Raw genomic sequence first — 13,580 nt, 5'->3', positions numbered from 1 at the left:
CTACTACACGGGCTATGGATAGGCGAGGCTACCACATGGTTGCACATGCGGAATTCACCCCGGGGTCGCGTGGCACAGGCATACTAATGCAAAAATCCTCACAATACATCATCACATCCACCAAAATAGATGATCAGGGCCGCTTCGCAGCGGTTTCTGGCCAATGGGAAGGTAGATCATTATCCGTGGTCTCATACATCCCACCAGCACTGCACGCTGTGGCACTGCCAGACCTCGGCAAGTTCCTCTTAGAACTCCCGGAAGGGGATTTGATCATAGGGGGGGGGGGGATTTTAACGCAGTACTACACGACACACGTGACAGATTCCCCGGGCGCCCACACACGGTTGGACCCAACAAACTCAGCGGGTTTCTGGAAGCACAGGGCCTGGTGGATGTCTGGCGCACACTGCACCCGGAGCAACTACAATACACTTACTACTCTGCAACACACAATAGTCTGTCCAGAATCGATCACTTCCTCACGTTAGGGAACGGTCGCCTCACCATTGACGACACACAAATAAAGCCGCGGGGTGTTTCCGACCACTCGCCAATTACCCTAACGCTGTCCAGCCGTACAATAACCCGTAGACGGCTGTACCCGATCTACCCAGGTTACCTCAAAGTCCCGGCCATTCGTAAAGACCTACAGAAAACTACCCAACACTATTTCGAAGAAAATCAAACTTCGGTGAGATCGCCTTCAATACTCTGGGAAGCATACAAGGCTGTATTCAGGGGGCAAGCGATCGCAGCGATCTCACACTACAAGAAAATGCAGGGGGAGATAGCGTCAGAGCTGGAACTACAACTCGACAAAGCCAACACAGCCCATATGGCGGATCCCTCCTGTGCCAATCTCCATTCCCTACAGTTACGTCAACGCCTTCTTACTGATCATATGAGACGCCTGACTAAGGCAGACATTGCGGCCACCAAACACAGGGTGTACGACATTGGGGACAAAGCCAGTAAACTCCTGGCTTGGCTAGATAGGAAACAGGGAGGCAACAGGAACATATTACAAATCACGGACACACTCGGGAGGGTGCACACACGACCAGAGGACATAGTGAACGTACTGGCCGACCACTTCAGTGTGGTGTACACACAGACGGTGGTTGTAACGGAAGAAGAAGCCCGGGCCGCCCTGGGTCATGTGGCATTGCCAACATTGACGGACGAGGCGATACGGGAACTGGATTCCGACTTGACTACGGACGAAATTCAATTGGCAATTAGCGCTATCCATCCGGGCAGGGCTCTGGGCCCTAATGGGGTGCCCATCGAATGGTTCAAAACAATGTCTGACTCTCTGGGTCCACCCCTCTTACAGATGTATGTCGATAGTAAAGAGAACGGCACGCTGCCTCCGGACCAACGGATGGCGACTATTGTGGCCATACCGAAACCGGGTAAACCGCTTAATGAATGCACATCCTATAGACCTATCTCGTTGTTAAACCCCGAAGCAAAAATTCTGGCGAAACTGTTGGCAAACAGACTCATGCCCCACTTAGGTCACTTGATCCACCCAGACCAATCTGGCTTCATGCCACTGGGAAGTACGGCGCTGAACCTTCGTAGGATACAGGGAGTCATGGCGAGAACCCCGCTATCGCTGGATGCCAAAATGGCATTTGACATGGTGGAGTGGAGTTACCTCTTCGCGGTCCTCACCTCCATGGGGTTTGGCCCAAACTTTATCGCATGGGTCCGACTGTTATACAAGGATCCGATAGCACGAGTAGTGGCAAATGGCCACGTATCACGAGACATACAACTGGGGCGGGGAACCAGGCAGGGATGCCCTCTCTCGCCCATCCTTTTCGCGTTAGTCTTAGAACCTCTCGCAATCACTATTCGGAATACGCCGCTACTGAAGGGGATTAGGTGGGATCTTAGCTGGGAGGACAGAGTGTCATTATACGCTGATGACATGTTAATCTATCTCACTGACCTGGAAAGCAGCATCCCTAACCTTCTATCCATCTGCACCTCCCGTGGGCGAGTGTCAGGTTACACTATCAATTGGTCGAAATCAACCGTTTATATACTCAGGGGTCCTCTCCCGACCCTACCGGACTCATGCACGCTAGAGGTGGCAGCCTCGTCCTTTAAATACCTGGGAATATACATCACTCGGGATGCGGCAGAATTCTCTGTTCGTAATCTACAACCCCCCCTCCTCAGACTGCGTAATGATGTACAACACTGGCAGACTCTTCCACTGGCGCTATTAGGAAGAGCAGCATTGTTCAAAATGATGGCACTGCCGCGCTTTCTGTATGTGCTCGAAAACACACCAACAATTATCCCTCCCAGTTACTTCCAGAAGGTGACTGCGCTGATGTCGGGTTTACTGTGGGGGAATCGACCGGCGAGAATTGCACACGCGAAACTTAACAGGAGCTGGTACGACGGTGGTATTGCACTACCTAATATGCAATTGTACTACTGGGCGGCACAGCTCAAGATTCTCAATAAATGGATACACGCACCACAGGACAACCCAGCATTTAAGGCAGACCGGGCTCAACTGGGTACTAACAGCATGTTGACACCTCTGTATCACAAGGGCATTGCGGCGAAGCTGATAGGGCCCACCAAGCACACAGTGCAATTATGGTATAAGGCGCAATCGAAACTACATTGGGAGGGGATCATCACGAACCTAACCCCGCTGTGGGACACTAAGGCCTTAGGCCATCTGAGACGTACTAAGGGCTTTACACAATGGGACGCCATTGGGATTTCTACTGTGGGTGACATGTGGTCCAGGGAGGGAGTGGTCCCGTTCATTTCCCTTCAACAACAAAATGAATTAGGCAACACAGAACGGTTCAGGTACATGCAAATCAGACATGCCCTTCTGGCTGCAATCCCACCAGGCACCACACCTCCGGAGTCCTCCCCGATGGAAGACCGCCTGCTCACGGATTATATACTGGAGAGTGCGACTTCCCTAACATACCGAAAGCTGCTCAATAACCTACCGGAGCCACTGGGTAAACTTAAAGAAAAATGGGTGGAAGACCTTGGGGATTTTGACGAATCTGAATGGAACGCAGCTCTTGCATCCCCACGTGAAGCCGGCATATCGGCTAGGTTCCGCCTGGTACAACTGAAAGTCCTACACAGGATCTATTATACTAGAGTGGCTTTGCATAAATTGCAGAGGGCGGATACTCCGTATTGTCTGAGGGGATGCGGCGGGGAGGGCACACTCCTACATACACTCTGGAGCTGCACATACCTAGTGAGTTATTGGCAACGAGTGCTCCGTACCATCGCACAGACACTAAATACCACTATAACACAGGATCCAAGGGTATGTTTGTTAAATGTCTGGGGGCCTACTGACCTGACACACTACGGTAAACTGTGGGTTACGATAGGTTGCATGGTGGCAAAACGTGACATTGCGCAGAAATGGGGTGCGGTGGAACTCCCCACACTGGCGCAATGGCTCAGAAACATGGACACGCTCATGATAACGGAGAGGGCAGTGTACAAGATGAGACAATCCACGTAAATGGAATGGAGTTTGGCTACAGTGGAACTCATATAGAGGGGACATATGCGATCCGCTGCCAGAGGATGATAGCGAGAGCTCTGATGATGAGGTTGACAATGACTAACTATTGGGGAGTGCGGCATGCCATGTAAGGGGACGCCACACAGGGTGCGATATGATAGATGCAGCTATGGGGGGTTGGTCACACGGGGAGGTGGTGTTGCGTGCAGCACACAGGGGTAACACGTACGGGCGATTACCTGATACAGTACTCCACGAATACAACTATGTCGATTAATGTTGAGTCACATGTTTAGTTCACCGTTTTATTATTTCTATAAAATACAAAATGCAAGCGAATGCAATGTACATAGCATAATGGTTTCTGAGAATCCGAAATGCCTCATGTATTGTAAGCAACACACAGCCAGATTGAACCGGCGCAATTGATTATCCATCACACGTACAATGCTCACCCACCTGGCCTTCTGGCTAGAGGCACATGAATGTATTGTAACCGAATAATACCAATAAAGATTTGCTTCAATAAAAAAAAATTTTAAAAAAAAAAGGTAATGGGACAAACATTGTATTGCCAGAGACTTAAACGTCAGTTTTAGGAGGAATCAAAACTCGTAAACATATCTTGGTTGCAGCAAAGTTCTTAGCATAAATAGGAAGTTAGGGGCCTAATTCAAGATTGTGTACAATCAGGAAACCTTTTCCCACGTAATTGCATGCTTTATAAACTCATTTAATTCACTCATTCATTGGACACGGAGTGAAAATGTGGCGTCTTAACTGTTTGGGACTGCAAGAACTTTTGGAGATGAGAACCTGAATAACAACCGAAGTGCTCTTTGAATAGATGTTGTCTTTAGCTCTTTTCTGAACTGAATGCATTCTCTGGTGAGCCTAATATGCAGTGGCATGTTGTTCTCAATTCTTAACGCATGCTTGCTGTGTTTCTTTTTGTTGTTGTTTTTTTTCGGTATTTCTTGACTAGCAGTCTGGAGATGCCCTGACTCCTGCTTGCCTCTTGAGGTGTTCAGTTTGTACCAGTGGTATTTTCAATACAAACAAGTAGGACATCGCCACATCTTACACCATAACCAGCAGCGTTTCACCACAGCTGTTACTCCTGCATCTTTCTTCGTTATTGCGTATGAGAGCACCTCCAGATATCTGCATTCAGACTACCAGTTGTACAAAAATAACACTTTAAAAAGAAATACTTCTAATTAGTTGCTATAATGTGCCTACTATTGTCAATGTTTCCACAATAAAGAACAGTAAATGTTAAGCACCGAGGACTCTTTAGGTGGTGGTAGCCCATTTGTGGGAACTTTATTTAAAAGGTGTGTTTTGATTGAATCACTCATTTCTTAGGTAGATCTGTATACTTTGTATTCTATGCTGGAAGGTTTGCTTGTAGGAGCTGTGTTGGTTGACCATGTTTTTTGCTGCTATGTTCAATGGGTTATCCTGCTATGTGTTTCTTTCATGGTGTCTTAAGCTTCCACTCTGAATGCTGCATTTCCCATCTGCGGCCTGTGTGTCAATCAATCTGTGCCTCTCCACCCTTTGTAACCCCCTCTGTGTGTCTGCCACCTCCTCAGTATCAGATTTTTCTGCCTTACACCCTACTAAAGTTTGTATATGTGCCCCTTTCCCCACTGCAGCCTCTTTGTTGTATCTATCTCGCCCCTGCCAGCCCTCCGAGCCCCTCCACCGCGAAGCGCCTGTGTGTAACTGCTTAGCCCTAGCCTAGTCTGTTTAACTGCCTGGCCTGCTGCCCTTTTTTATGTGCTCTGCCTCATCTCATCTCATCAGTGCAGCCCCTCTATGAGGCCTTATGTTGTTCAACAAGGAGTCACTACTTAATTGATTGTGACACCTCACAAGTATTGTCTAGCTGCTAGCATGTGCTCATTAGAATTGTTCTCATACTTCACTACTTCAGAGAATCCAAAACTTTAAAAACTATAGACTGTATTACTTATAGGTTCTTTCTAAATGAGTATAGTGGGTGGCGGTACAGGGGAGCATAACAAACAATTAATAGGATCATCTACAATTATATATTCCGTTCGTAGCTGTAGCTGTAGCTGCTGTTTTGGGTCACGAAACCAGATCCTGCCTTTCTTCACGCTCGAGAGTCACTGAACCCTGCTGAGAGGATATTAACTGCATTTGGACTCACACGGATTGCTTACAGGGCCGGGACTGCGAGAACCAGGGTCCTTTGCGCACGCCCAACACAGCGCACCTGGTGTCTCTTCCCGCCCCTCCCGGTTTCATCGCGTATTTACAGCTCGCGGCCCCCGCTTCGCGGGAGCCGCTCGTAGCTGTAGCTGCTGTTTTGGGTCACGAAACCAGATCCGCCTTTCTTCACGCTCGAGAGTCACTGAACCCTGCTGAGAGGATATTAACTGCATTTGGACTCACACGGATTGCTTACAGGGGCCGGGACTGCGAGAACCAGGGTCCTTTGCGCACGCCCAACACAGCGCACCTGGTGTCTCTTCCCGCCCCTGCTCCTCCCGGTTTCATCGCGTATTTACAGCTCGCGGCCCCCGCTTCGCGGGAGCCAATCGTAGCTGTAGCTGCTGTTTTGGGTCACGAAGCCAGATCTTGCCTTTCTTCACGCTCCAGAGTCACTGAACCCTGCTGAGAGGATATTAAGTGCATTTGGACTCACACGGATTGCTTACAGGGGCCGGGACTGCGAGAACCAGGGTCCTTTGCACACGCCCAACACAGCGCACCTGGTGTCTCTTCCCGCCCCTGCTCCTCCTATTTAGACACACCTTTTACGCACAGCGGGACGCGTGTGCGGGACGCCGGACGAAGCCCGGACAAAGGGCGGACAGTCTTAGACAGTCCGAGACTGTCCGCGACTTGACTGGGCCCTATTCCACGCCTCTGAAGTAAGAAAAATACCCACTACCCATTCACGCAACTGCATAAGGGAATGTAAGCTGAGTATTCTACTTCTACTTCCTCACCCTTGTACTGTTCGAACTAGTGACTTTATATATATTTTTCGTAGTGTGTTCACTTAATAAGTGTTCAGTATGCCTAAAAAAGCTGCCCCAACTACTTCCAACACTCTAGATAACTACTTGGTTCAGGTGGATACGAAATTAAACAGCGAAAGGAGACAGTCACTGGGATTAAGCCAGTCACCTGTTCTCCAACCTATGAGCCCAACTCAAGCATCCTCTCAGGTAGATATTCCATCGCTGGATGCTCCCATTGACCTGATAGATATTAACACATATGCAGGTGATAACGACGATCAAAATATTCTCACGGCGGGCGATTCAGAAATCCTCGTCGTGACCGACCCAGAAAATGAAGTTGACCCTGACTCTGAGTCTCGTGTTCAAACTACAGATGAAGATCCCTCTGCTTCAGAACAGGAAACTCGACCAGCTAGACTTGCAGAAAGACCCAGCCAAAACGAGCTGGTTTACGATCAGGTCTAAGGAGGAAAAGGGCATCACCACCTGGGAAAACTAAGGCCAAAAGTGTGGAGCATGGGGATTATAGCGTAAAGCGCATTAAGGATGATGAGCTGTTTTATAGGATAGCCGAAATGTTCGAATGTAAAATTAAGTCCATTATCAAGCCTATGGTTGCCAAAATTGATAAACTAAACGCTGAGATAAAAAAAATGGGGGGGTTCAGAGTAAGGTTGTGGGTGAGGTTGACAAACTAGCAACACTAGTCACAAAACTGGTAGAAGCAACTGGGGAGAATGCTGAGAGTGCAATAGAGGAGGGGGACGGCCCGGCGCCACCTATTGGACTGATTCAGGTTCCAATAAGCACTAATAATCACTCTGTAGATGGTGGGCTGGTAACACCAAATATTCCGCCGGTACCATGCCAAGAAATAGATTCCCTCCAATTTATAGTGGAAGCCTCTCCAGTGGTACTGGTGCTGGCCAATGTACCGCCTCTGGCGAGTGGGCAGCCGGAATCCCCAGCATCACTGTCCAGTAAGGCGTTGCATTGGTTAGCAGGAAACATGCAGATGGCGCCAGGAGGGAAACAGCAGCTAGCGGGTGAAATTAAGACAGCGAAAAGAGTTGCCTGGATTGGGAATCGACCAAAAAGGTTCAAATGAGACTGTGTAGCGGTGACTTTTTCCCATCCGGCTGTCCTACCCAACGCCTTGACTAACATTCTTCCGCCCCAAAGAAGAAGTGGGACTGTTGTCCCCCTCACTCTAAAATTTTTCTACGGTGAACAGCAAAATGTAACATTCCCCAAGACCCTGGAGCCTGGGTGGGACACTGTGAGAAACAGATGGGGAGCAAAGGTTCTAGCTAATGAATGGGGAATGGATTTGGGTAATAAATTTGGGATCTTATCGGGGCTAAATGATTATGACTGACTTGAGAGGGGACGTAAGATTGCATGTTTCATACCACCTGGCAATCACCAAGTGGGAGATCCTATAGCTCAAGCATCTATCCCGGCAAGCGAAACCCTCACGTCTCAGATAAAAATAATGAGCAAACAAAATACTCTAGTGGCCTTAAAGGGAACTAATGACCTCAATGATCCACCCATCTGCAATATTACCAACAGTGCAAATGAAAAAATAACTTTAAATTTGGTGGCAATAGAGAATAGTCTGAGTGAAAGTATCTCATCCCAAGAGTGTAGGACTAGTCAACCCTCTAGCACGGAACTACCTAATGGTAATGTCCCTGCTCAATTTACCTTGCTGTCTTGGAATGTCGCAGGTCTAAAAAATAAAGCAACATCTTTGGACTGGCTAGCTTTCTTGGATACCAAGGATATAATCCTCTTCCAGGAAACTTGGCAGGTAGCCCCAGAACCAAAGCAAGGATACTTACACTTCTATATCTCAGCTACACCGAGCCGACGGGGCAGGCCAAAGGGGGGCCTGGTGATATGGGTAAAGCAGGATAGTGGGTATTCTGTTCTCCAGTTGGCTACAAATAGCTCTGATATCCTGCTAGTCAAATTTCAACGATTACACTGTAAGGAACTCTTTATTTTTAACATTTACTCAAGGGGGCTTCCAGGCGGTAAACCCACCGAGGCAGTTGACCAGCTTGATACTCTTACACAATATTGTCTTAACGGCAATGTTATTGTCGCTGGTGACTTTAATTGTTGTTTCGAACCCCTAGATAACTACGATATAGACCTCACGGTGGAAGAGGACTATATTTGGGAAATCCCTCAGCTGTCCCTATCACCTATTAAAAGATGGTCAGAGGCCGCTTTGCAACTCAAAGTCTTGTGTGTGGAGCATGGGTTACGGGCCACTAATGGAAGAACGGGTTCTGACAAACAGGGTGCCTCTACTTTTAACAATGGCACATCACATAGTCGTATTGACTACATTCTCACTAATAAGGAGAATTGGTCCTGTGTTGGTGATATGTGGATAGAGCCACGGGCTGAAAGTGATCATGACCCACTAATTTTGTTATTTAGGTTGTTCGATCTACCTAAAAGTGAGGGACAGAAGGAAAGTGTGGAAATTGCCCTCTCGAATGATAGCAGACGAGTCAGATGGGCCAATTGTGTAACTAATGAAGATAGTGTTGCAGCTATGAGGGATTTAACCATCCAGGCCACTATAGACCTGAGGAGTAACTCCACTGAGGAGGTTTCAGTATCTAATGTTAGTAGGATCCATGATGTGTTTTTTAATAAACTGAGATTTTTTTTCGTTAAAAAGGTCATTAAAAGAGAGTAGGCCTGTAAGGAAGGAGGATCAATGGTACGATAAATCCTGCAGGGTTGCCTACAGGTCCTTGTCAGATGCAGCAAAGACTAAAGACATAGCCAAGATAAAGGATGCCCGAGTCGTGTATAAAAAAAAACAACTCAGGGCAAAAGGTGAATGGGATGATGGATACTGGAGGGATCTTTTGAGAGCCAGCAAAGAAAGATCTATGTCCTCCTTCTGGGATATTGTTAAATGGGGAAGGGGGGCCAAAAGAGGCGAACCCACGAATCATGTGTCGCCAGACGCTTGGGTTACCCATTATGCGTCCCAGTTCGCTTCTGAGGATGGAGATCAAGATGGGTGCGAGGCACCTCGAAATACAACTGCGAGTGCTAGTCACCTATCCTTTACTAAAGTTGATGTTCTAAAAACTCTGAACAACATCCCAAAAGCGAGGGCCCCAGGCTTGGATTCAGTCCCTGCAGATCTATTTATGCATGACAAGGACCTCTGGGCTTCCTATATCCAGTTGCTAGCCAATGGCATTGCGAGGGGTTCGCCTATTCCAGAGTCCTGGAAGGGAGCAGAGATTATCCCAATCTTTAAAAAAGGGGAATGCTCAGATCCAGGTAACTATAGGCCTATTAGCCTTATCGCATGCATTCAAAAAGTAGTGGCGAGGCTTCTGCTGCAGCGTATCCATGGCTGGATAGATGAAAATGATATTCTGTCGCCCCTACAGGCAGGGTTTCGCAGCCACATTAGCACCATTGATCAAGTTTTTAGATTTGTTTTATTATACTGGCGTGTAGTGCTACTGGGGGGGTGGGGGGTGGGGGGTATGCTTATTGCAGCCTTTGTTGATCTTAAGTCAGCATTCGACTTGGTCCCTCGTGCCAAGTTGTGGAAAGCCCTACAAGAACAGGGCATCCCAATAGATATCCTGTCGTTATTAATCAGATTGCAAGAGGATAATTTTGCTCAAGTCCGATGGAACCAGCAGGGTAGCGTAACTGACAAATTCCCCATTGCAAGGGGAGTACGACAAGGATGTGTACTAGCCCCAACCCTCTTTTCGTTATACATCAACAGGGTGATCAGGTATTTTGAGCAACAACCGACTGACGCACCCAAGTTGGGCGGAAAGCTGATCCCCCTGTTGATGTTTGCGGATGATACCCTACTAATTTCCAAAACACAAAAGGGTCTTCAGAAGGCCATTGGAGTTTTTGAAGAGTTCTGCATAGACCATGGTCTTGTTATCAATACAGCTAAAACAAAATTCATGGTCTTCCACAAACAGAAACTTGTTAGAGGGAAGGTGGTTATGGACGGGGTACAACTTGAACAGACCCAGGTCTTTAATTACCTGGGTATTACCCTGTCATCCAAGCTAGATTGGAAACAGCACACCAACCAGCTGGTCACGAGGCATGCACAATTGACAGGAGCACTCACCAAGGAATTTTACTCATCACACACTAGGCCAATCACCCCGGTCTTAAAGATTTATAATGCCAAGGTTGGAGCAGCGGTCCTTTGTGGGGCTGAACTCTGGGGACCCAGTAACCTTACAAAGTTGATTGTTGGCCAAAATAAATTTTTGCGCAACATCACAGGCTTACCGGTATCCACTCCCCTGATACCTCTCCACTATGACTTAGGGTCTCATAGCTTCGAGGATATGGCCAAATATAGATCAGTTGCTTACTGGAGGAGATTGTGGGTAACCCCGGAACTCTCCCAGTATGCTCAGGGCTTCCTCGAGGTTAGAGACTCGGACAAAGCTCATAAAATATCATGGATGAGGGAGGTGAAAGCAATCTATATGGCTATGGGCCAATCTCCATTATGGGACGACCCTGTGAGGAATGTTTTCCCACCTAAGAAAGCACTTCGTGATTTGTACTGGAACATGGTTGGGGCAAAGAGTTTTGGTCGTTGTATTGAACCATCTTTTACAACTGACTTCTTAGTACTCAAGCATGTACCGGCCCTTGAACCTTATTGGGATTGGATTACCATTCCAGGGGACCGGAAGAAGTACCATCAAATGAGGGTGGGGACATTACCACTAAATGCTTTAACTGCGAAATGGCGCGGGAACCAAAGTTCGGTGTGTTCCTTTTGTCCTGAACAAAGGGAAGACACTGGGCACGTATTGTTCGCCTGCCCAGAGTACAATGCACCCAGAAGATCCTGGCTAAAACAGATTTGTGTTCAGATAGCCTCACTAGCAGATTTGAGGCCTATTAGGATTTTAAGAACCGATACCTCTCAGCCAGTTGTTATAGCCATGTCCAAATTCCTCCACTGGATGTGGATAATTCGGGCCCGCAAAATGAGTTTGCAATAACCCCAGGGCTCGCTGTTACACGTTGCCATTTGATTTTGTAAAATGTACTATGAGACTGACGTATTTGGCATCGAATGAATTACGTCTTAATACTGTTTTATTCCTTTTAATATAATATATTTAAAGATTGCAATCATGGCTTTGATGAACTAGTTTTTGTTTCCTTTTTTAGATAAAGTTGAAATGATCAATTGTGGATTTTTACTATCTGATGTGTGGGGGGGGGCAAGTATGTAAATGTCTTTTATGATTGAAAAATATCGAAATAAAGACTATTTTGAATTGAATTATTCCGTGGTCCCATTTCACATCAGAGATTCAGACCAACATCATTCTCTTTATCCTGTAATAACAATAATGGCTAAATAGTACTTCAGTATTCTTAGTCCTTGCTCTCCCTCTTTCCTAACTGGTCGGCAACTGTCAACCAGATGGAACTGTGAACAATATCCTGTTAGATAGGAAGAATGGGGAACAGGACAAGTCGAACAAGCACTTGCAAACCCAAAAGGTCTGGCACTGGCTACCAGAAATTGACTTTGTCAGCGGTTCTTTGGGGTGAGTGAGTGTGTGTGTGTGTGAATATATTTATTTTTGGTCTCACAGCATACGTTGCTATAGTAGTCCTTGACAATGAAGTGTCCTGCTTAGTGTTCCTTGCAAAAGAATTATACCATCACTCAGTGAAGTCAGCCAATGGCTGAAGTGGGCTGAATATATTGCCTTATGCTGTAGTAGTTATAAGAAATATGTAAATGAAAGACTAACGGATGACGACAGTTGGCTGAAAGCCTCTATAAGTATATTGTATATATAATTTTAGCAAAATCCAAACGTCTGGTGTAAAAAGGTTGTTGGATCAGTTTATCCAAATACTGAGCTATGGCTTTGGCGAGTAAACTTTTGCATGGTCCAGGTATACTGCTTGAGATGAAATGCTGAGATCTTTATACTCACCAAGTCGATTGGGCAGAAGCAAACTAGACAAACCACGAACAAAACGCATTCTACACAGTCCGGGTTTTTATGCAGGAACAACAGGTTTCATGCCCCTTCTCCACAATCGTCTTGTAGATGTTATATGCACGAACGCTGAATGTCCATTGTGCCTAACTTGGCACAGTATGATGGCTGAGCCATCAAATAAAGGCAATTAGTCGCAACGGTTTGTTTACTGTAGAAAATAAATCAAGGGCTGACATGCAGAAAAACACTGCTTAAATACATTTTTATGTAGGTACAGTGTTAAGGCTGGGATCTGCTTTTTGGTGTACATTTAAAATGTTGACACCTTCTGGAGACCAGGTCGGACAAGTTATTTTACAGTGTGGATACACTAATGGCATTTAAAATAGGTGTTACCAGTGACGAGCATCAGTAGTCACTACATGAAGTAACAAGTGGTTAAATATGTGGTTGACTAGCCAGGGTTTGGTTTGAGAGCAATCTTGCAAGTAAACAGTGTTTTCCTTCCTGCATACTTATTTTTAAGGTGACACAAAGACCATACGTTATTTATCTGGACAGTGGTGATTAACAGAATGAAAAGCTTGTGCATGCTTATCACAGAAAACTGCACAGTAACTGCACCCACCACCTCTGAAATATTTTAACAGGGCAACTTTGTGAAAGAGCTGTGACCACGACGGGCACTAGGGTAGTCAAGCCGGTATGGAACAACAAATACCAGTGTCTGGCAGCCTGTGCATTGGGAAGTAAACATCGAGCAGGAGAATTGAACGGAGGACAGTATCTTAGGCTGAAAGCAGCCGCTGCAGCAGAGTCGGTTTACACTTACCCTGGAGAGACTTCCCCAGTCCCTGGCCCAGCTTCCAGCCATGTTTCTGCAGTAATCGGTGTCCGACATTATCCTGACAGACAGAACAGAGAAACAAACCAAAAATATTCCAGTAATAAATTATTCTTTTACTGCTGGCATTCACACCTCATGTAATGTGACAAGAGATTCTACACAGACGCATG

The 13,580-nt window shown here is 46.6% G+C and overlaps 1 protein-coding gene across 2 annotated transcripts in view; it reads right to left on the bottom strand.

Annotated features, from left to right (window-relative positions):
- Positions 1–13,580, bottom strand: part of GPATCH8 (G-patch domain containing 8) — a 480,524-nt gene that overhangs the window by 345,898 nt on the left and 121,046 nt on the right. For both annotated transcript variants that reach the window (XM_078645162.1, XM_078645164.1), the window contains exon 3: positions 13,396–13,468. In XM_078645162.1, coding sequence (XP_078501288.1) covers positions 13,396–13,468 — 73 coding nt within the window. The remainder of the gene's footprint in view (positions 1–13,395; positions 13,469–13,580) is intronic.

The sequence above is a fragment of the Lissotriton helveticus genome, chromosome 5_1 (assembly GCF_964261635.1).
Source record: "Lissotriton helveticus chromosome 5_1, aLisHel1.1, whole genome shotgun sequence".
Classification (NCBI taxonomy): Eukaryota; Metazoa; Chordata; class Amphibia; order Caudata; family Salamandridae; genus Lissotriton; species Lissotriton helveticus.
The sequence above is the reverse complement of the archived record's forward strand: the minus strand, read 5'-3'. Positions and strand labels throughout refer to the sequence as shown.